The sequence below is a fragment of the Rhineura floridana genome, chromosome 5, assembly GCF_030035675.1.
Source record: "Rhineura floridana isolate rRhiFlo1 chromosome 5, rRhiFlo1.hap2, whole genome shotgun sequence".
Lineage (NCBI taxonomy): Eukaryota > Metazoa > Chordata > Lepidosauria > Squamata > Rhineuridae > Rhineura > Rhineura floridana.
In genome coordinates, this window is record NC_084484.1 from 53,794,525 (window position 1) to 53,819,376 (window position 24,852).

Here is a 24,852-nt window from a genome sequence, read left to right on the forward strand (position 1 = left end):
TCCCATCATCCCTGATCAATGACTGTGCTGGCTGAGGCTGATGGGAGCTGGAGTCCAATAACATCTGGAAGGTCACAGATTCCCCATCCTGAATGTATAGGATTTATGTCAGTGCAACTTTGGGCTGCTTCATATAAGACACATAATTGCCCAGCATGTAGACTCTACAGGCAGCAAGATGAAGCATGTTGGAAGGTTACATGCATTTGCCCCTTCCTCACTTACAGAACATCATATGAAGCTTGGCAAGTGATCAGTTCATCCCTTTGGGGGGACAGATGGGATTGCATTTATGGCCTGGCCACCTGTGACTTTTGCATTTGGGAGGAACAAAATTGCATGCACAAGTCTGAGATTTTCTCACACAGCACTATATGTAGAACCCAGACCTCAGTTTGCCTATGTGAATCGGCCAAAAATGGTAGGAAGGATATCAAATGTGAAGTAGCCTGAAGTCACCCTGAAACTATGCAATTTAAAGAGGGATAGCCACAACAGTAGCTGGAATCAATAGCAGAATCTCATTAGTAGTCAGGATCTGTGGGATGCAGCAAGAGTCTTGGGCCTCTTTAAAACCTAACACATGTAATATGGTATACCCTTTTGTGGGCTAGGGCCCATGCCATTAGATTCACTTGGGTGTCTCATGTGAAGCAGCTCTTAGCTTGCTTTGGATTGTGCCACGTAACTACCAGTATACCACAGTCTTCCCTTGAGTCAACTGCCTGATGATCTCTCAGCAGACCAGAATTCAGATGCAGAATGCTCTGTCTCACCAGTTTCTACAAGACAAACAAGCTGGACAGCTCAAGTGACCTTTCTCCTTACTCTTGTTCTATTCACATGGGCTGCAATCCAAAGTAATGGTTGTGCTCACAGGACCAGGGCAAGCAGACAACATTCTGTAGCGGAACACACACACATGAAGCAGGCTACACTCTTCTGAGCAGCTGCAAAATTGATGACGGGCATCTTACAAGTGAACTACTGGATTGCAGCCATAATATTTGCTATACAGAAAGGCACCAGCTCATTTTCACCCACTGCTACACCCCCTTGCAGTTCCAAAGCAATGTTCCATCAACAACCAAGATGTGTAATGTTGCAGTACTTGGCACCCTGCATCCAAGTCCCTCATTACTGCAACAGAAAAATGTATTAAAATCAAGCTCTGAATCCAATATTGGTGTGCATGTCTTAATTATGTATTCTATAAATTACAACACTTAAAATAGCAATTCTATGCATTTTTACCCAAGTAAATCCCAGAATCTTTAATGGGTTTTACTAGCTAATAAGTGCATTCAGGATTGGAGTTTAAGACTACATTCCTATACACACTTGGAAGTAAGTTCCACTGAATTCTACAGGACTTTTTTGAGTAATGTACTGTCAGGATGCAATCCTATGCACACTTACTTGGGAGTAAGCCCCACTGAAATCTGTGGAACATGTCTGGGTAAGCATGGGTATGGCTTTCTACATCAGCATTCCAGCTCAGATTTCAGCTAATAAAGATTACATTTTTGGGACTTAGAAAAATAATTTTTAAATGTCTCCTCTGTGGCCAACAAGTATTTCACACCTATATATGAAACAGAGCTATTGTCACTTTATACATATATACCATAACTTAGTATATGAAGCTGATTATAGAACCCAGCATCAGAAATCCCACAAAGCATTTCTTCTGTTCTAGAACCAGAAACTAATACACACAATAACACTCACATGATTAAAAAAAATTAATTTCATAGCATCTTGTTAGTGTACAGATCACAACACATTGCAATTCTCAGTCATAAAAACAACCACGAAGATCATGCTAGAATAAGGCAAACAGCCCAAATATCAAACCAATTCTGACAAGGTGAACTTACAATTTTGCATAAAAGTCACATATCTCTTTGTATACTTTTACGTCACTGTGCCTACGCTGTAATTTTGACACGGCTCTCTCGCCTTCATTTTCATGATCATTGGGCACATTCTGATGAGCGTGTGAGATTTCTTCATTCTCTGGAATTGTGTAGGAGTGTCCTCTGCTTTGGAATTCCATACTTTTTTGCTACTGTTTAAAAAACCCACAGCAACAGAACTCTCCAGAGGATAACAGGAAAGAGAGAAACAATCCACAGGACTTAGCTGTGAGCTGTATTAAGAGCTTCAAGTTAAAAGTGTCAGCCACAGAGCAGCTTGGATGTCAGAGTGAGACTGGGAGAGATTCACTGGAAGCAAAGCAACACATTCCACAGCAAGGTGGTAACGCCAACTTGGGCGGAACATATGATCTCTGCTATCTACTGCCATTAGAGAAAGTTCCACTGAGGCACTGTTCTTTTGGACAAATGTAAGCTAAGGCATACTAGCCGTCACTAGCAGTCTAATGTGGAAAAACTTACTCCGTTGTATTTTATAATATATAATCACAAAAGTTAACGCCTTTGCAAAGATAACAAGGAAATGCGCTGCTAAGAATGGCTTGTTCAGAAAAATGGTAAAAATGCCCTTTTTACTAATAATGCTCCCAATTTGTTTCCAAGACACACATTTGGAGTAGCTGAAGAGCACTTTCCCACTTCCAGGAATGCACATATCCATAGCTGACTAGGCTGGTCCTCTTTTGCTTCACAACATCAGCAGTAACACTGTTGGGCAACTAACAGAGCTACGAGCATCCTTTGCCGGATGCTTTTTGGATACGGAGACAGATCTCCATGTCAGGGGACAAAAATCATGAATAATAATAAAGCATTCCTATAGCACTTTTCCCGAGTTCTCAAAATGCTTCTCATGCATTACCTCACTATTTCAGGTACGTTCGTAGCATTGTTAAAATAACAACGCAACCTATGTCTTATGGCTTAATTGAGATATGATGGCAGTCAATTTAAGACTGCTTAAAAAGGGGATTAGGCAAAGTCATGGAGGATAAGGCTATCAACAGCTACTAGTCATGATGCCTATATATTACTTCCAGTATCAGAGGCAGTATGTCTTGAACACCAGTTGCTGGAGAAATGCAGGAGAGGGATGTTGTGCTCATGTCTTGTTGGTGGATTTCTTGTGGGCCAGAGGTAGCTAACTTGTGGCCCCCATGTGACATCATCCCTGACTATTGGCCATGCTGGATGGGACTCATGATGGGCTGTAATACAACATCTGGAGGGTCACTGGTTTGTCATTATTGCCACAGATATTCCCAACAGAGTGGTAGTCTTTTTGGTCCAAACCCATTTCCTACCTCCAAAGTTGCTCATGAACAACACCTTTGCTTACCAGATTCTGTGAACATTTTTTTCTCTCTGAGAGCCAAATGGGTTTGGTATGACTATTAAAGAAGAAAATAAAAAATATGAGTTTTAGTTGCATCTCTTAAGTCTTTGAACTCTCACAAAACAGTCTCATTAAAATAAATGGACCTGCACCTTTATTGGGTTGTCCTAGTAAAAGCCATTGATATCTGACACGTCTCAATACATTTCCGACTACCACTGTAAAAATCTCTTCCTCTTCCAATTTGAGTACTGTTGAAGCATATGAAGATGCCTTAAACATTTTTTGTTCTGTTTTATATGTAAATGTCCTGTCATGATTAAGAGGGTAGTTCAGGGCTAATTTCATGGTGTGGGAATATATATTATACAGCCACAAGAGTGGCTGTATACTATAGCCAGCATGGTTTCTTGCGTTCCGCAACGTTAAAATGAAAATATCCCCATGCCATTCTGATGCTTCCCGTAAGCTCATTTCAAAACAAAACCTTACAAACCTTATAGTCCTGAACTCAGGAATACTTAACAACCCTCTACGTTTTCATGGTGACATACAAAAGAGTAAGAGAGAATCGAGAGTTCAAAGTGTAAAAAGAAAGAGAGAAAAACCCAGACCCCTTCTGGACTTTTTCTGTCAGAGTTCTCATAATCTGTTGAAATTCATTAAAAATCAACCATGTTCGCAGAGTACCTGTAATCCTATTACTGACCTTGGCCCATACTCTGACCTTCATCTTCTGCGGTTGAAATGTTTAAAAAATGCCTGGCCAATTTTTAATTAATTTAAGAAATTTAGCATTGGAGTGAATGATAAGGCTGGGCATGCTCAGTAAGAACCAACCATTAGTGTTCTAAAAGCCAGACTCACAGCTGCTTGACTAATCAGGAGGCCACACCCACATCAGACCTTTATTTCACTTGAAACAGTCATGGCTTCCCCCAAAGAATCTTGGGAAGTGTAGTTTGTGAAAGGTACTGAGAGGAGACTCCTGGTTCCCCTGACAAAGCTGCAGTGGCCAGAGTGGTTTAACAATCAGTCACTCTGACTGAAGCTCTGTGAAGGGAACAGAGCATCTCGCAGCAACTCTCAGCACCTTTCACTAACTATACTTCCCAGGATTCTTTGGGAGAAGCCACGACTGTCTAAAATGAAATAAAGATCTGGTGTGGATGTGGCCAGTGACAGCCTTGGCTTAAATTTGGGTGGGAGACTACATGTGCCTGCTGTAGAATAAAAAGGTGGGGGGAAAGCTAAAAAACAATGATACCGTTCACAAGGTTTTCCTTTCGGAAAAGAAAGGGGCTTCCCCTCTGCCCAGTGCCCACCCAATCCCCTGCCCTTCCTCCTGTGAAAGACCAACCCAAATTGTGTTTGCATTTTTACAAATTTGATGGCAGTACAATATATCAGAGAGGAGGTCAGGTCTCCTGCTCCCCTGGTACATTCAGTATAGCTGCCCTATTTCCCTGCTTTTTAAAGTTTGATAGAAATATCTGTCGGCTATAGGTACGTTCTTAAACCGCAAGGTTTTTTTTGCCTATTAGCGAATATAAAAAAGGGGTAAGGCAGCCAATTAGTGTCCTCTGGATTTTGGAGCAAAGCAGCACTGGCTTTCCAGGATTGTTGACTTCACATGTCACAAAATAGGTCCCAGATGTCCACACCGGGCTGATAAAGATGATTGTACATTAGCACTCCAATCACAACTACATGCAAGCCCTATCTGGACATTTCCTCCACACAATCAAATCACAAGGGGGAGGAGGGTTGCTCCTGTTGTCTCCTGATACACACACATATATTATCAAGGTTTCACATCATGGACCTCTTTACTCTGGCTTTTGGCACCTGAGACGTATGTTTTTAGGTTGCTTTTAATGCCATATTTTAAAATTGTTGTAACCCGTCCTGAGACGTCAGTGTGAAGTGCGGGTAATAAATGTTAATAATGATAATGATGAAAATAATAATACACATTCAGCAGACTACCCTCTACAGAGGTCTCCTCCCCACAATGCATGTACAGTGAAGGGGGGCACTGAGGGTGTGATGACAGGGCCAGCAGGGGTGGGGGTCACTATCCCCTTCATGCAAAGGAATCTGGTAACAAGAATGCCCATACAGGGCTCTAATTCAATCCAAATTTCCACCTAAATTGAAATCTATACACAGTGTTTCACACGAGCAAGAGCTTCCCAAACATTGTCTCCCAGACTTCAGGGAATGGAGAAAGCTCTTGCTCCCAAAGCAGCTCCATATGCCTATTAACTTATTTCCTTAAAACAAAAGAAGCTGCTGCTTGAAATTATTACATGAAATTCAATGACATGTATTCATCATTTTCAGGGGAAGTTATTGCTTTAATCCCAAGGCATGTTCGCGTCTACCGGCAGCTTCAGAAAAGTCTTAGGAGGAAGGAAACGTACAGTACTCTAGCGATAAATCCTAGCACAAGCCTGCAAACCATCATGAACAACTCATCCCCTAACCCTAGCCTTGTTTTCTTCCCATAGGATACTATGGATATTCACTCAATTCTGATCAGCTGGGCTGCAGCCAATACATTTAGAAATGAGGTGGAAATCATGTCATCCAGAAGGAAGGCAAACAGCATTTTAGAATCCTGTTTTTTATTATATTTGCTGTTGCACAAAGGAATGGAATCTGAGCCCTTTCCATGGATATGTCAATGCAGGGAACACCACCTCCACACATTGTTCTACCTACAGATAAAGCAAAACTGTATGATTGTTTGAACGTTGTGTACCAGGGATATTTGGAGACTTTAAAAGAGAAACGTGAATAGACATGTTGACAGATGTTTGAGTACATCTTGTGCTTGCTGATGAAAACAATCACCTCGATCCATGTTCCATATCTATACTTAGCTTGGAACAGTTATTTATTCAGTCACAACACATGGAGGCACAAACTGTGTAGGGGGCACTGCGCTGCCACCCCCATCCACTTGGGTGTCACCCCTTCCCCCCTCCTAAACTTCAGTGTAAATGCCCAAAAGGGAGGTTCTAAGCATGTGTAACTAGAAGTTCTTAGACACTCCCTTTGCACCATCACACAAAAGGCCTTGGAGGTTGGCAGCAGCAGGTACAGTAAAGTTGGGGTGGAGTATGGCCCCATGCTCCCCAAAACACATGTATGGCATATGCTCCCCAAACAGAGTTTGTGCACTCACACGTTTGGTTGAATGCCTTTATTTTTACATCTGCTACATTGAGAGCCAAGCTACAAATTATATTAAGCACACTAGTTTAAAACGCAGTTTGGGTTTTCTATGTTTCTTTCTTAAGAAAAACCAGCAGGGGGAGATCTAAATTAGGAGTGTGGTGCAGGAGTAGGGCAGTTTAATACTTTCCCTGTACTCTTTTCCTACTCCCCCCAAATCACCAACTGCAGTGCCTACAGATTGGTTTCCAGGCTGTTGGTTTTCACCTATAAAGGGACCCATATATTGAAAGGACCGCCTTTTCCCATAGAAACCTACTCAAACCCTACAATCATAATCAGAAACCCTTCTCCATGTGCCTCTTCTGAGGGAGGCATAGAGAATGGCAATGAAAGATGTTTTCAATGGAGACTCCCTAGTCATGGAACACTCTCCCCAGGAAAACTTTCCAGGTGCCGTCAACACTGTCAAACTTTTAGGTATCAGGCAAAGACATTTCTGTTTACTCAGGCTTTTGTGTTCCTTTTCTGCACTTTTCCTATATATTCTATATATTCAGCTCTTGCAGTTGCATAACATATATTAGGATTTTGCCAAGGAATACTGATGCTTATAACAGAGTATTCCTTGTACCAAGCAAGGTGGAAAATCTGGCATGCAGCATGGAAATGGAGTTCTTGCTAGAATTCACATCAATTCACTGGGCTTTCATGACACACTGCAGTCTTCCCAAACCTGGTGTTCTCCTGATTGGTTTTGGATTACAACTCCCATCGGTCCCAGCTTGCAGGGTCAACAGCCAGGAACGATGGGAGTTGTAGTCCCAAATATCTGGAGGGCACCAGGTTGGGGACGGCTGATAGAATGAAACCTGGCTATATGATTAATATTCCCCCTTGAATGTGCCGCATTGAAAAGCACTAGATATAGTTTCCACACCGACACACTTGTAATAACAATTCACACTCATAAAGGCAATGAAACTGCAGAAGCGCATCTGCTTCAGCTGAGTATATTAACATGTTTTATTACTTTATGACAATGACCTGAACAGTCCAACCAGTAGCTATAATTAATACCCTGACTAGACCAAACCAAACATCCAGACTGCCATGAAAGACTTCTCGTATGTTCATGAAGTTCCTTATACGGTTAGGATAACTGTCAACACCAGACTTTCTGGCTCTAAACTACATTCTTATTATAGTAACAACTCTATTACAGATACCACACTGAAGACTGACCTTCAGTTAAAGTGGCAGGGCCAGAGTCCTTTAGAGTTCCCTTCTGAAGTAAACAAAGATGTTCACATTTGTAATTAAAGGGATTGAAGAATATGATTTATTGGAATTAGCACATTTTATCACATAGACACAGTGATCAAAGAACCACTTCCGTCTTACTGTAATTTTAGCTTTTATTTTATCAGAAATATTGCACAACCCTGTTAGTAAAATTATAGTTGAAAGGTTTCAGTTATTTAAGTTAAAAAGTAGTTTTAGGAAAATGGATGAAGACTCGCCTCTCAGACATAGCATCAATGTAAACAAAGAGTTTTGTAGCACATTGAAGACTAACAAATGCATTATGGCATAAACGTTTGTGATCTAGAGTCCACTGTATCAAGATACACACAGAAACTTATGCTATAATGACTTTGTTAGTATTTAATGTGCTGCAAGACTTTTTGTTGCTTTGCTGAAAGGCATTAATATGGCTAGCCCTCTGGAAGTTAATGCCTGTTTTATCACCTGTTTTAAGATACATTAAGGGTACAATCCTAAACATACACTAGGGAATAAGCCCCAGTGAACACAGCAGTGCTTACTTTTGAGCAGACATGCATAAGAATGTCCTGCATGGCTGCCATTCACTTACCAGAGAGTAAGCCTCAGTGAAGTCTGAGGAACTTGCATCCAATGAGAATGCTTAGGATTGGGCCACAGTTGACTGAATTTTTGATCTATGCACCAAAAACTAAGATGAAAGACAAAAAACATTTTATTTATGAGTAGCAAGGGTGAGTATACACAAGTGTTTGCCTCCTGTGATCGAATACATATGATGTATGTGCTTTTTCTCCTTCAGAAGTGCCATAAGAGGCAGTCCTAACTGCATTCAGTATGGACAGAACAGTCCCTTTAATCATTGCCCATAGTAGACAGTTTCTGTCTGCACCTACCTGAAAACATTAGACAGAGATGGCGCAAGGCAAATATTGAGAAAGTTTATTTATGGATTCTAGTCAAATTTACAAATCCAACAAAATCACATAGCAGAATTCTTCCTGGTCTATGCTCCAGACTACAGGTTAGAGACTGTATTGCATTTATGAATAATTTCCCACCCCAAAACACACCACATGTAAAAAATAAGCAGATCACAGGCTCCAGCTTAATGTGCTCTTGAGGTGCGAAATTTCTATTTGCAGAGATTTTTTTTTTAAAAAAAATGTTGATGAACATTTAAAAAATGCAAACCCCACCCACAGTACAATCTTGGAAGTCTGCTGTACCATGACCACAAATTGCAGCTCTACCCAGTATATTCACTGTATTGCTGGCAAATAACAAAATTTCAAAATGAGACATTTAAGTCAACGTTAGGAGTTGTCTTATCTCAATGTGCCATGTATTCTTTATCACAACAGACTAAGGCTGAGATACTAACCATGTCTACTCAGAGGTAAGTTACAGAGAATTCAATGGGGCTTGCTCCCAGGTAAGTGTGGTTAGGATTGTAGCCTAAGAGCTTAGCCTTACCACACACAAGCAAAACAATTCAATAATTTACATTGTGCTTTTAAAATTGTGTCAACTTTTGAAATGGGAGTGCTAATAGAGACACCCCATTGAACAGGCTGAAATGAATGGGAAAACTGAACTGTTTACAAGAACAAAATGTAAACAGACCAGCTTAGACTGATTCAGATACAGATGGCAGATAACAGGTTTCAACAGTTGTTTAGGGAACAGTGATTAAGAGTTTTCACTAAAACTTTTTCAAGAACAATTGGAACAGTTAAGAATATAAGAGGGATGAGATTAACATATTAAATTGTTGCTTCACAATTAAAAACAATTATGGGTTGGAGCAAGGCTAAGGCTGCAACCCTTACTACTACTACTACTACTACTACTACTACTACTACTACTACTCTCCCTTCACCAGCAGGTCCCCAGGCTGATTACAGAAATTTAAAATACAGTATCAGTATTAAAAACAATAAAAACATATTACATTCACAGGAATAGGGTGTGTGTTGAAAATAGCCTTCAAGTGCTGAAGGCTAAGGTAAAGAGGTACATCTTCAGCATTCACCAAAAATGTACAGTGAAGGTGTCAGACTCACCTCTGTAGGGAGGGAATTCCACAATTTAGGGGCTACAACAGAGCCTGCAGAGAAAGCCCTCTACTCAAAAGAAAGTCCCATTTAATTCACAGGGGTTTACTTTCAGATAAACAGGATTAGGATTGCAGCCTTAGTTGAACTCTGCTTCCATTGAAATCAACATTAAAGATTTCAGTGGGACTTAAGTACAACTAACCTAGTCTGTTTTCAACCATATATAGAGTTCTGCATTGATGGAATGCAAGAAAAAACTGTTTGTGGTAGATTTGTATGGTGAAATGGCTTTTCCATTTACTATTCCATCTACTCAGGAATTTATAAATTCAGCCTTTCATCAAAGAACCCACCCTATCCAAGTGGCATACTAGCCTTCAACTGGTAGGCTAGGATCCACAGCGTGAATCATGCTGTGGCCTAAAATGAATGTTTTTGGTAATGGAATGGGAAACAGAGAGAGCAAAAGAAGTGATACTGTATGACAGAGTTCCTTTAGAGTCCATATTGGAAGAGGGATCCAAGGGGATCTGGGAAATTACAGGTTGGTTAAACTAGTGGAGAGAGTGCTCTTGTTCTCAGGTCCTGCTTGTGGGCTTCCCATAGTCATCTGGTTGGACACTGTGAGAATACCGTGTCAGACTAGATGGGCCTTTAGTCTGACCCAGCAGGGTTCTTTTTATGTTCTTATGAGGAAATATCAGCCTGTGCACATTTTCACATCCCTTCATGACAAGATGCACCCATCAAAACTCCTTGTTCTATGCAATTATTAAAGCTATAGATGCTTCATCTTTCTTTACAGGGGCAAAATCCTAGTTCTCCTAAGGAGGAAAGCAGAAAGATGGGACACAAAATGAAAAGCGAGTCACACTTTTAGATTATAAGGTAGATCCTGGACCTGAAAAGTTTAGAGCATAAACTACACATTCTCCCACCTTTTCCCTGCAGTTGGAAGTCATTACCATCTATATTCCCTAGCTCCCTAATCCCCCATCTCATTTATTCTTCTGTTGCCTAAGCCCTGCCTTCACAATGATCAATCCCAACCCCTAGGACAGTCAAACGTGAAGCATGGTTTGCATGATTTCACACACACACTCTTTAAAAAAATGATACAGATCGTGTGCGAACTAGGTCTCCACGTGATCAGACACTCACCCACAAGCCCTGGTTCACACTGCAGGCCACTGGAGAGAAGGCACTTGTATAACAAGCTGCTTAATAGCAGTCTAGAGTTTTGCCCACGTAGCCCAGTATTATCTAATCTGACTGGATGTCACCAGGGTCTCCCAGGCAGACAGCAGCTACCAGATCCTTTTAACTGAAGATGTCAGAGAGTGAACCTGGGACCTCCTATATGCAAGGCATATATCACCTCTTCCATCATGCTGCTGCAGCACTGCACTACAATGAATGAGGAATTGGGGCAGAAAAAGTCCAATGTATTTCCACGCATGATGGGAGGGACTCCAACTTCCCTTGCAGCCCTTTGATGGCCCTGAAGCTGCAAAGAGAGACAAAGCCCACGTTATGCCCAGTACTACAGGCTGGCTTCCATCTTGCTTTGCAGCTGCAGAGCAACTGGCTCTGAGAGACAGCCTGGGCTCATTCTCCAGAAGTTGGAAAGAGATAAGGTGAGCAGAGGTGGGGATGGGCAACCCCCTCAAAAAAACCTATTTGCAGCCCTGGTCTAAAGCTGTTGAGCTCCTACCAATGAGATGTTGGCTGTGATGTATGGTACTCAAAACCAGAATGTGGCACAGAGTTGCTTCTAGAGGGGAAATACTGGCACAATTATGTCAACAGGTTGTCAGGCAGGTATGCAAGTACTTTTTCCAACTCTGAACTGAAAAGTTGTCTTTGGCTAGACTTGCCCATCACTCTCTGCTCCCCCATGAAGCGTACTGGCCAGATGTAACAGGAGAGATAAGCAAGTTCCAATGAAATAGTTACTGCCTCACATTTTCTCTTGTTCTCCCTTTTACAAAAATGGAGAGTTACTGCCTGCTTACCTTTTCCCATTAAGTGTAGCCAAACATAACATAGCCAGAGGATCTGCTGCTGGTACAGCGGCACACGCAGTCAGAGTATGCAATGTCTGCTGCACACTCCCATCCAGTAATTTTGCACTCTAGGGCTAGTGAGTAAATCAAAAAGCATTTTTGAAGAATGATTAAGCAAGATGCATGCAAAAAAGTGTAAGGGTAAGGACAAGGGCAAGGGAGAAAAAAGGGTGTGTCACACTGTAGATATCCAAACCTTTGAGCAATGGAAATATCCTACATCTTATGCAATATCACAGCTAGACAAAGTGTGAGTAATGATTTCCCAAATAACATTTTTACGAGAAATGGAAAAGAAAAATCTACCATGGTAGCAAGTAACCATATGCATAGAATCTCTCTTAAATATATACCATCTAAAGTGGATGTGTCTTGATCTTGGCTGGGGCCTGAAGGCACTGCTATAATTCAAAGACTAATAACAGAGTGAGGCTACATTAAAACTATCTTAACTTTGAACTACAGAGCTAGTGGCAACTCGTATTGGAACTTCCAAAAGGGATTATTCAATCTGCAGTGGAGCAACACTGTTAATGAAAAAAAGAGACCTAATGTATTGATGTTCTGCCATAATTTGGTGTCAGAATGCGAGGTACACAAGCTCTTCTTATAAGAGAATCCTGGGTAAAAAAAAGACATAACATTTAGAAACTCATAAAAGCTTTCTAAATACATATTTCTGAACCAAAACAGAAGTTTAGTGAAACACAGGCCCAAAATCATCACTAAGACTACTTTGAAGCAAAGGGTTTAAGGATTGAGTACCGATGGATCCATCTCACAGACTGTTACTTCAAAGTGCTGAAGATGCAGCACAAGCTGTTTCCTAGAAGTGCAGCAACAAGACCTGGGAATGAGACACTAATGCAGCTATCTCTGTGGGCACTACTGAGCTGTGTATGGGGCATACTCACTGCAATGCATGGTTGCTATACAAGTTTCTGGGCAAGACCAGATTGACTGCAGGAAACGGATGGGGGCATTCAACCATGACTGTTGTCACCTATGCAGTATCTTGACTATCCTTTTACACTGGACACACAGTTGACCCATGCCATTTTGTCACCTGACATAAACTATCAGAACGACATCCTCAAGGGCATTTTTAGAACAAACCAAATTACTCCACATTGATGCCCCAAATTCATCTCCTGAAGCTCTTCCTCAAGGCAGCACGAGTCCTGGATAGAGGTAGTGTTTATGTTTTCAGCTGGAGATGTTTTGGACAAGGCTTTAAATCTCAAGAAACTACCCAGCCTGCTAGTTATAAATTCTTCTAACTGTAGGGGTACTACCACAAGCTACACAGATATGTATGATCAATCTGAAACACTTGTACAGAGCAATCTTATACATGTTTATTAGTTCCGTTTATTTATTTATTGCTATGTTTTGTAAGCTGACTTCTCTCCCCGACCCCAGTGCTTTTATTTTGAGCATTTGTTGTAAGCCACTTTGGGCACAGGTCACTGTGGAAAGGTGGCATATAAATAAACCCAATCAATCAACCAATCAAAGTGTGCACAGTATTGCAATCCTACTTTTATTTGGAAGTAAATACCATTTTAATCGATGGAACTTGGGTCCAAACAAAACTCTTTATGACAAGGATGTAAGAAACGGACAATCTAGATTAGAAACTGAACAGAGACCTCAAAACAGTGAAAAGGATTAGTGAATATCTCCTCCAACACTAACATTTAACTTTCTTACTATTTTATCTACAATACAAATTGAAGAGAGCTTGAAAAGTTGGTTTCAATTTCTTTAAATTGACCAATATGACTAGAGATAACTTCCAAGATACACCAGGAATGAAAACTCTTTTAATATCACTGGCACTTAGCACTATTAAAAATCATAGGCTCGCTCCATCTTGATTATTGCTCATATTCTACATGTGTTGTTTATTTATGTCAGGAGTCACCAGTCTTTCTGGACCCGTAGGCACATTTGCAAAGCAGAGAAATTGGCATGAGTACCACACAAACTGCAGCCAAGTACACACCACAACCTATTATACTAGTTACAAGAGAATTCTTCTTTCAAGCCTAATTTCAGCAGGGACAGGGGGCTCTATGGGCATCAGGGAAGTCTTCTGTGGGCACATCTGTGCCTTGGGTTGCCATGTTTTGATGACCCCTGACGTGTGTAGTTAATTTTTTTTTAATCCCACTTTTCCTCTAAAGAGCTTGGGGCAGCACATCTCCACTTTTACCCCAACAACCCTGTGAAGTTGATAAAGCTGAGTACTGATGGGCTCAAGGTCACTCAGGGAACTTCATGTCTGAATGGCAATTTGAATCCTGGTCAGTGCAGCACTCTTAGCAATTATATTGTACTAGGTCTAAACGTATAATAGTCCTGAACTGCATTTTTTTTCTTCAGTTCACTAGGATGGTAGTATCAGGAATGGGAGAACAAAGGAGATTAAGGTCATAGTAATAAGAGGAAAAGAGATTTCTATCACTGTTGTCCCAACAAACCTTTAGCAACACTGGGCCACTGGGCCATTAAGTTAGCAGTCCATGATTTGAACAAAGAACACAATTGCCCACTGCTTCTACATGCCATGGATTACGGATACTACAGAGCTGTACTTCACTGGTAGTAAGCTATTATTTTATTATCTACTACCCATTACATGAATTGGCCAATGTCCTTTTTTTCATGGAGTATGTTTTCTTTTCAAAGAGTATTCTCTGTTCTAGAGCAGGGGCAGGCTTACTTCAGGTTTGCAGGATCTACTTTTTTTTTTTAATAAACACCCAAGATTCAAAAACCAGACCCTGATGCAAAAGATACACACTTAGAATTTAAAGTACTCTAAGCCTAGGAATTGGTTTTTGAGTATCAGAACACCTCACAGTCCTTAAATACAAAAATCTACTCCTGGTTACCATCTTCCCCTGATTTCTTCATTTCAGCAGTATAATTGGGGGGGGGGAGAGTCAGTTTGTTACTGCTATTGTTAAACAATTGGAAGTCAGAAATATTTGCCAATCTACTGGAGATCACCCAAACATGTACCAGTAGATCGAGACCTACCCTTTGCCCAAGCTCGGACATAACACAAATAGTCCTGCTCTCTTGTTCCTAGGATTTTTATCCAGCACCATAAACAAGCAGCTCAGAGTTCTATGGAAGGTTTACACTGTTATGTTAAAACAGTAAAAGGAATCATTTAAAAAAAATGCACTAGTCATAGCATGACAGGAAACTCTTTCCCTTCACTAATGCCTTTGACAACATGTGCTTAGGTTTTTAATTGTTCTGTACAAAAATGTGATTTTTTTTACAAAAGCAAGTTATTACAGTTACCAGATCTATGTTGCTGTTGTTATTATTACTGCTAAACCAGTTTGTTTCCAAAAGTTGGGCTCCTTTTTAAAAAGTAACATGAGATTTTCCTCTGACCTGCACTTTTAAAAATCAGTACATTTTTAAGGTGCAGGCCAGTTGCATGTTTAAAAGGAACTCAACTTTTGGAAACTAACCAGTGTCATTAATATTTTAAGATTTTTCTTTAGTTACTTTCCCTTTGTAAGGTCATATAAAGTGGTTCTACTGCATTCTTTTGTCTTAAGGCATTTCAATAGTAATAAAAAGAATCTCTATTTTTTAAAAAAATCATGATCTAACAAGTTATACCACATCACACTATTTTTAACAACAAAAAACCTATAGAACAGTAGTAGAATTCCCAAAAGGCTATAGAGTACTCTTTGTTTGAATGGAACTGTATTGGTGACTAGAGCACATTTTTAAGATGTCGTGCAAATTAATTAGCTCTAAGGGAAAACTAAACAGTGATTAAAAATCTGTGGGAGAAAGTTATGGACATTTCCTACTGCCATCCTTAGTGTGATTGCAGCATTTAGGATAATAATAAAGCTATTGAAAAACTGAGTAAATGGAAAACAGCTGCTTCCTCTTAACTCCTCCTAGATAATCCCGGCACTCCGAACTATTTCCAATTGCACATGGTTTGAAATTAGCACTGTTACAATTCCACTACCTTGTACTATGTTTTCTACTTTTTTCAAGACATCATATTTAACTCAAAAGGCACTTTGGGCTCTCCAGTTAACCATTAATTTCCCCACCACCACTCACCTTAGCTTCTGCTCAGGTAACCCGTGAAGACCCAGGCTATCTGGGCGATCCCGTCTTCTCCTGTACAGACGTGAATATGATAATTCTTTCAGCTGTAATGCAGTCATTTTCCTTTACCCACGGTGGTTCGCACGCACACACACCAAAAGAAGATAAAAATTTCTGTTGAGCAGCACAACTGCCAAGATGCTTGGAGCGAACACGTTCCACAGAGAGAGTGCACACCTGCTCTGATCAGAAATACAAGTCTCTTTGCACAGGCAGTTGCTGCACTGCTTCCTGTTTCTCACAGGTACACACCCCCTAGAAGAGCACTGTGTTTTCTTAGCAGTAAGCCTTGTACCTAAGGGATGCTTCTGTGGCAAGCCAGGATCAGCTGTTTTTGCACCCAGATCAGATGCAAATCACACCACACGCCGGGCAAGAAAACCCCACAAAACAAGAAACTTCTCTTAGTCCTCTTCCTGCCACTTGCAAGCAGCTGAAAATGTTCAGCTAACGACCAACTAAACTGTTACACCACCCTGAACTCTAACAAAAGCAAAACCTATTAGCACTTCACTGATCAGGGAGGCCTGTGGCTTTCCACCTAAGGATTCTTTAAGTGTTTAAGTTTTTTTAAAAAATTGAAAAATGAAAAGTAATGAAAGACAGTAATACAGAAAGATGAAAGCTTCTGTTAACTTTGAAATGCTCCTTCATAATGCAGAATGAGCACTTAAGTTCATTAACAAAAATCTCTTCTAAAGAAAAGTCCCAAGACTGTGAAGAGAAAAACTACTGTTTTCTATATTCTTCTCCAGGTTGCAAGCATCAAAGGTTACATCATTCATCACTCATCATTCCACTGTGCTTTGGGACAAGGTCCACTGGAGACCAGGGAAACAAGAAGGGTATAAAAGGGTTTCCTGTAAAAGAGGAAGCTGACAACCAGAGATTTCCAAGTCATACATGCCTCATTTAACCTTGTAAGAGAAGTCCAGTAATTTGCAATAGGCATAATAAAATGATTTGCAGTTTGACCACAAAATGAAAAATATCACACCACCCACACACAGAAATTGAAATAAGGAGAACAAACAACAGAAGGAACATACATAGAACAGGGTGTGTGTCACCTTTTACGTTTATGTTGACAGAGGATTTTGTTTAAAAATATTGCATTAATAAAACAAGTGTATCTATAATGCTCAAATATTTTGTGAAAAATACCCCAATAGCATTATGAACATAAGAGTAGACCTGCTGAATCAGAGCAAGATCTATCTAATCCAGCATCTGGTTTCCTAAAGTGAACAGCTAGCTGTTTCTGGGAAGCCCACAGGCAAGTCATGAAGACAACTATGCTCTTCACTTTGTCCCCAACTAGTATTCAAAGATACACAGTCACTGAACATGGAGGCCCATTTTAGCAATCCAGGTTATTGGGCACTGATAAGACTTGCAGAATAATTCTAACCATGCATACTCAGAAATAAGTCCCACTGAACTCAGTGGGGCTTACTATCAAGTAAGTGGGGCCAGGATTGCAGCCTTATTATTGGTAAATAGATCTAATCTCCTTTTTAAAGTCACCTAGGGTTGTTGTTATGAGCCTTCAAGTCGATTTCGACTTATGGCGACCCTATGAATCAGCAACCTCCAAGAGCATCTGTCATAAACCACGCTGCTCAGATCTTGTAAATTCACGTCTCTGGCTTCCTTTATGGAATCAATCCATCTCTTGTTTGGCCTTCCTCTTTTTCTACTCCCTGCTGTTTCCCCCAGCATTATTGTCTTTTCTAGTGAATCATGTCTTCTCATGATGTGTCCAAAGTATGATAACCTCAGTTTCATCATTTTAGCTTCTAGTGACAGTTCTGGTTTAATTTGTTCTAACACCGAATTATTTGTCTTTTTTGCAGTCCATGGTATGCGCAAAGCTCTCCTCCAAGACCACATTTCAAATGAGTTGATTTTTCTCTTGTCTGCCTTTTTCACTGTCCAACTTTCACATCCATACACAGAGATCGGGAATACCATGGTCTGAATGATCCTGACTTTGGTGTTCAGTGATACATCTTTGCATTTGAGGACCTTTTCTAGTTCTCTCACAACTGCCCTCCCCAGTCCAAGCCTTCTTCTAATTTCTTGACTATTGTCTCCATTTTGGTTAATGACTGTGCCGAGGTACTGATAATCCTTGACAAGTTCAATGTCCTCATTGTCAACTAAAGTTACATAAATCTTCTGTTGTCATTACTTTAGTCTTCTTGACGTTCAGCTGTAGTCCTGCTTTTGTGCTTTCCTCTTTAACTTTCATCAGCATTTGTTTCAAATCATTCCTGGTTTCTGCTAAGAGGATGGTATCGTCTGCATATCTTAAATTATTGATGTTTCCCCGCCAATTATCACACCTTCATCTTGGTCCAATCCCACTTTCTGTATGATATGTTCTGCGTATAGATTAAACAAATAGGGTGATAAATACAACCCTGTCTCACACACTTTCCGATGGGGAACCAATCGGTTTCTCCATATTCTGTCCTTCCAGTAGCCGCTTGTCCAGAGTATAGGCTGCCCATCAGGACAATCAGATGCTGTGGCACCCCCATTTCTTTTAAAGCATTCCATAGTTTTTCATGATCTACATGGGATATTAAGGCAATAGTTCGGTAATTAATGTATTCTCTGGGATCCCCTTTCTTTGGAAGTGGGATATATATTGAACACTTCCAGTCTGTGGGCCATTGATTAGTTTTCCATATTTCTTGACAAATCTTTGTCAAAATTTGGACAGATTCAGTCTCAGTAGCTTGTAGCAACTCTATTGGTATGCCATCTATTCCTGGTGATTTGTTTCTTCCAAGAATTTTAAGAGCAGCTTTCATCTCACATTCTAAAATTTCTGGTTCTTCATCATATGGTTCCTCCATGAATGAATCTGTCATCCTGTCATATCTTTTCTAGAGTTCTTCAGTGTATTGGTTCCATCTTCCTTTTATTTCATCTCGGTCAGTCGGTGTGTTCCCCTGTTGATTATTCAACATCCCTACTCGTGGTTTAAATTTCCTTTTCATTTCTCTCATCTTTTGGAATAGGGCTCTTGTTCTTCCCATTTTGTTGTCCTTTTCTATTTCTATACAATAACTATTGTAATAGTTTTTTGTCCCTACGTACTAGTCGCTGTATTGTTGCATTTAGGGTTCTGACTGTGTTTCTATCTCCTTTTGCTTTTGCTTTCCTTCTCTCTTTAACCATTTTAAGAGTTTGTTCAGTCATCCATTGAGGTCTTTCTCTCTTTTTAACAAGAGGTATTATTTTTTGCTTTCTTCCCTGATAATGTCCCTGACTTCAGTCCATAGTTCTTCTGGTTCTCTGTCAACTAAGTTTAAAGCCTCAAACCTGTTCCTTATTTGATCTTTATATTCTTCTGGGATGTTATTTAAATTGTATTTTGGCATTATGATTGTTTTGTTGTTCTTTAGCTTTACTCTGATTTTCGATATGATCAGTTCATGATCTGTACTGCAGTCTGCTCCTGGTCTTGTTTTTGCAGAAAGTATGGAACTTCTCCATCTTCTGTTTCCAATTATATAATCAATTTGATTCCTATATTGACCATTTGGTGATGTCCACATGTACAGTCGTCTTTTTGTTTGCTCAAAAACTGTGTTGGCAAGAAACAAATCATTGGCTTCACAGAATTCAATAAGTCTTTCTCCTGCTTCATTTCTATTTTCTAAGCCCCATTTCCCCACAATTCCTTGCTCTTCTCTGTTCCGTACTTTTGCATTCCATTCCCCCCTGATTATCATCATATCTTGTTTTGGTGTGTGATCAATTTCCTCCTGTACTTCTGCGTAAAATCTCTCCAGTTCTTCTTCTTCTGTGTTTGATGTTGCAGCATAGACTTGGATGATGGTTATGTTAATAGGTTTCCCGTTTAATCTCACTGATATCACTCGCTCAGACCTTGTGTTGTAGCTCCTAATTGCTTTTGCTACATCACCTCACTATGAAAGCAACCCCGCTTCTTCTTGATTTCTCATTTCCTGCATAAAATATTTTGTAGTTGCCTGACTGAACATGTCCCATTCCAGTCCATTTTAATTCACTCACACCAAGTATTGTAATGTTGATACGCTCCATTTCTTGCTTGACAATTTCTAACTTTCCCTGGTTCATGCTTCTCACATCTAGAGTAATGGTCCTCTATTCATATTGCAGAAATGTAACACTGGTACTGCCATGGAAATCTTAATAGGACACATGAATCAGGAAGCTAGACAAGAACTTTATTGTCTCACTTCAACAAAACCAGTAATGGGAAACTCCTTGGCTTGTGAGGCCATTTTCCCCAAGCTATGCCCACTTGCCCTACATTTGATATCGTATATGATGTCAGGTGTGCAGCAGGTAAAGACACAGCTCCCAGCTGAAAGTGGGGTTTGCAGGCATCAACAACCAGTTAATTGTCAGCACCTGGACACACACAACACACACACAGTGGTTTGCCCACACTGTTTGACTTCAAACTGAGTGGGCAATGGAAACCGCTTCACCAGACATCATTTATTTTATTTTATTTATTTGTTCCATTTTTAAACTGCCCATAGCGAATAGCTCTCTGGGCGGTGTACAAAAAGATTAAAATACAAATATCATAATAAAAACAGCCGAACAATAATAAACACAAACAGAAACCACAGAAATATAAAAGTAAACACATTAAAATGCCTAGGAGCATGGTGCCATTGGGTGATTGACAGGTGGGTGCCCCCACCCACCCATCAAAATGAACTGCAGGTGTTGGGAGAAATCACAATCCAACCCACCAGCCAGATCCAGTTCCCCACCCTTGTTATAGACCATCACATCAACAAACATAAGAATTATATTTTATACAATTTGCGAAGAGACAGGGCATGATCCTTTCATTGGAGCCTTTCATTACAGAGGTCATGTTAACAATTGGTCACTGCCAGCCTCTATTGCCAATGTTAAACAAAGGCCTTAATAATGGAAGGTGAGCATACGAAACGGCAATATTACCAGCAACCAAGGCCACATCTGATTTATTCATTATGATAACTCCCCACCCTTCCATTTTCATCCCCTTCCAGTAAGTTAGTTGTGGTTTTTCAGGCCTTTTGGTTGCAGTTCAGCGACAACAGCACAGGAGTGTTTCTTTATGCATGGACCACAAAGCCCTAAAGCCCAAACAGTCAGGCTGCAGCCATGAAGAATCCCTTCTGCTAAGTAGTTTGTACGTGGGATGGCTGAGCTGTTGAATGTGTGGAGAGCTCCCTCCTTGCAGAGGCTTTGGGACTGACCTTTCCCCACATGGTTCCCACTGTGCTCAATGAGCCCTTGTGATATTTTCGGCACAACTTGTTCTTGCAGACCCATTCAGCATGTCCACACCCACTTAAAACAGTAGAGACAAATTCTGAATCTGCCCTCACCTAAAATGCAAATCTGGAGAACACAAAATTTGGGGTGGAGGGGGAAAAGAAAAGAGGGAGATCTTTATATTTGCCTAAACATACAGCATTCCAATTTGAAATGGAGAGCTTCAGCTGCCCCCTCTCAACATGCTGCAGGTGAGCTTAAAAATAAGGAAGCAACAGCTTCATAAAGTCTTTCATTAGTGGTCTTTAACAGGCAGTTAATGCTCCCACAATGACTGATAAATCTTCCAGGTAATAATTTATGTGCCAGGGCTGTTGTGTTTTGATTTTTAAAGAAATCAGCAGAAAGAACTATTGTAAGAATATTTACTAATAGGCAAAAACCTTGCAGTTTAAGAACGTACCTATAGCCCACAGATATTTCTATCAAACTTTAAAAAACCAGGGAAATTGGGCAGCTATAGTGAATGCACCAGGGGAGCAGGAGACCTGACCTCCTCTCTGAGATATTGGACTGCCCTACAAATTTGTAAAAATGCAAACACCATTTGGGTTGGTCTTTCAAAGTCCAATCCACTTCCTGTGTAGCTATGCAGGAAGTGGATTGGACTGTGAAAGACCAACTCATTTTTCTAAATTTTTAATTAATTTCAACAAATTATGAGAACTCTGACAGAAAAAAGTCCAAAAGGGATCTAGTTTTTTTCTCTCTCTCTTTTTACACTTTGAACTCTTAATTCTCTCTGATTGTTTTGTGTATCGCCATGAAAATTTAGAGGGTTGTTAAGCAAGCGTTTCTGAGTTCAGAACTATAAGTTGTGTAAGGTTTTGTTTTGAAATGAACTTATCGGAAGCATCAGAATGGCATGGGGGTATTTTCAATTTAACACTGCAGAATGCAAAAGATCCATGCTGACTATAGTATACAGTCACTCTTGTGGCTGATAATAATCAGTATACATGCATTATTATTTCTTTCAAAGAAAAAAGTTAGCCCACAGGAGAGAGATATTAAAATGCAGGGGTTCGGGGTGTAGTAGTAACAGAAATAATGTAGAGATATTTTACAAATACTTGTTTGAGGTATCTTTAAGATTTGATATTTAAAATAGATAGGCAAAACCCATAATAGAGAAGTGCTAGCACACACCCTTTTTGTTGAAAATGGGAGTGTATCTTGCTAGCTCCAAAGCACATGCTGTGAACTCTAGCTTGTTTGCATGAATAACTGCCAAGCTTGCAGGTCAGCAGATGTTTGTGTAGCCATATCTGTCCTAATCTTACATAGCTTCAAGGTCAAAATTCTGATGGTAATACACTTACGGAAGAATTTACAGGAGATTCAAACAGATCCAGGCATGACCTTTTCCAAAGACTAATCTTCTAATGACAAACAGCATGGCACAATCTCCTCTTGCCAAGACACTACACATTTGGTGCCATTCCTAAAGCCATTCTACCATTTTTATTTTATGCAAATATTTATAAACCATGCTTTCATGTAAAATATCACAAGGTGGTATACAGACTAAGAACACAGTATTACAATAAAAAGAACAAAAACATCAAATACATCAGTGAGAGCAGGTTGGCAAAGAATCTCAGATTTGAAAGGCCTGTCTGAATAATACAGTTTTTAGAAGACGCCTAAAACAAGCAGAGATGACTCCTGCCAACCCCACAGGGCAGGCCTAGCCCCTGTTGAAGGCCAGCCAAACCTCAGTAGCCTGTGGGACTACAAACATAGCCCCTCAGAAGACCCCAGTGATTGAGGCGGAGCATAAGGAATCAGGCAGCCTTTAAGATACTTTGGGCCCAAATTAATGCAAGAACCTTGAACCTGGCCTGGCAGCAGATTAATAACCAATGCAGCTCTACTCAGCTATCTTTTCACTGGCTTTGTTTTAGCAACTGAATTTGCAAAGTCTTTTAGTGGAACTGGAAAACCAGGGCCATCGCTAGGATTGACTGGGCCCTTGAGCACCAGTCTGCCATGGGCCCACAGCATCATAATCCCTAACACCTCCTCCTGATGCAGCTGGCACAGGGCTTAAATAGGCCTGCCTGCCCCACCCACCTCCCATGTTAGAACATGCACATCTGCCCTCACCCAAGATGGAGGTGGGGGTGTCAACCCCTTAGGGATGCCCCTGTCGCCATCTTGGGATATGGTAGGCATGAGCACCACAGCACTCTTATGTGGTGACATGGGAGGCAGTGGGGTGGGCAGGTGGGCAGGCTCTTTTAAGCCTGCAACCCCTGTATTGGGTATGTGTGTGTGTTGTTGCCTTGGAGCTCCTCCTCTCTGATTTGCAGCAGTGTCAGGTCACTGGGTCCTGCAACACAATACTGGCACAGTCACCCTCCCAGCCTTCAAGGGCCCCTCAGGGCTACAGAGGCCCTCAGCCAAGGCCCAATCTGGCTGCCCACTGGTGCTGGGTCTGTGGAAAAGGATTTTTGATCCATACAGAAAAAGAAAAGAAAATCCAGCAGCTTTTTAGACAAATTTCTATTCTACATCTCTCTCACACACAAGAACAGCATTAGGCTGCAATCCTATACTCACTATCTTGGGAGTAAGCCTCCGTGCAATCTATGGGGCTTACTCCTGAGTCAATATGTAGTAATGAGCTAATCAGGAGTATTGTTCCTGAGTTAGTGGTATGCTGGTTTGGTTTGGTTTTTCTAAATAAATACACAATGTGGCTATTATCTATTGGTAGGCAAGGAGACCAACAGTAAGTGGAACCAGAGCCAATGACAAGAAGACCCAACTGATTCTAGTTTTGTTTCCATCCTACTCCATGCTGAGTTCTGCAAGTGCAACATTGAGACTAAGGAGGAGGAAGCTAACAGACAGTGCCAGCCCCTGGACTGGGTGTAAAAAGGAAGATAGATGGGAAACTGGTTGGAGGCAGGCTGAAGTTGTTGGGGCAGTGCCCCATATGCAATAATGAACAAGCCTCCACTGCAAGCTCTTCTCTACAGAGCTTGATCAGATGTATCCCAACATTTGGGGCTTTTTAGTTTAGACAAAAGGTGAGTAAGAGGCAGCATGATAGAATGTACAAAATTATGCACGGCATGGAGAAAGTGGACCAAGATTTTTTTTCTCCCTTTCTCGTAATACTAGAACTGGTGAATGAAGCTGAATGTTGGAAGATTCCGGACAGACAAAAGAAAAGACTTCTTCACACTGTGCATAGTGTGGAACTTGCTCCCACAAGAGGCAGCGATGGCCACCAACTTGGATGGCTTTAAGAGGATTAGACAAATTCATCTGGGATAAAGCTATCAATGGCTACTAGCCACAACGGCTATGCTTTCTCTCCATGGTCGGAGATAGCATGCTTCTGAATTCCAGTTTCTGGAAACTGCAGGAGGGGACAATACTGTTGTGCTTAGGTCTTGCTTGCAAGTTTTCCATGGGCATCTGGTTGGCCACTGTGAGAACAGGATGCTGGACTAGAT

General features: G+C 40.7%; 1 protein-coding gene across 6 annotated transcripts in view; it reads right to left on the reverse strand.

The window, feature by feature from the left end:
• Positions 1-24,852, reverse strand: part of LOC133384894 (LIM and senescent cell antigen-like-containing domain protein 1) — a 100,687-nt gene that overhangs the window by 23,139 nt on the left and 52,696 nt on the right. For 2 of the 6 annotated variants that reach the window (XM_061626758.1, XM_061626757.1), the window contains exon 1: positions 1,881-2,214. The exons of 2 other annotated variants lie outside the window; for them this stretch is intronic. In XM_061626758.1, coding sequence (XP_061482742.1) covers positions 1,881-2,059 — 179 coding nt within the window. In that variant the 5' untranslated portion in view covers positions 2,060-2,214. Of the gene's footprint in view, positions 1-1,880; positions 2,215-15,988; positions 16,387-24,852 lie in introns of those variants that run through there. 2 more of the 6 variants (XM_061626760.1, XM_061626759.1) reach the window with 2 other exon arrangements.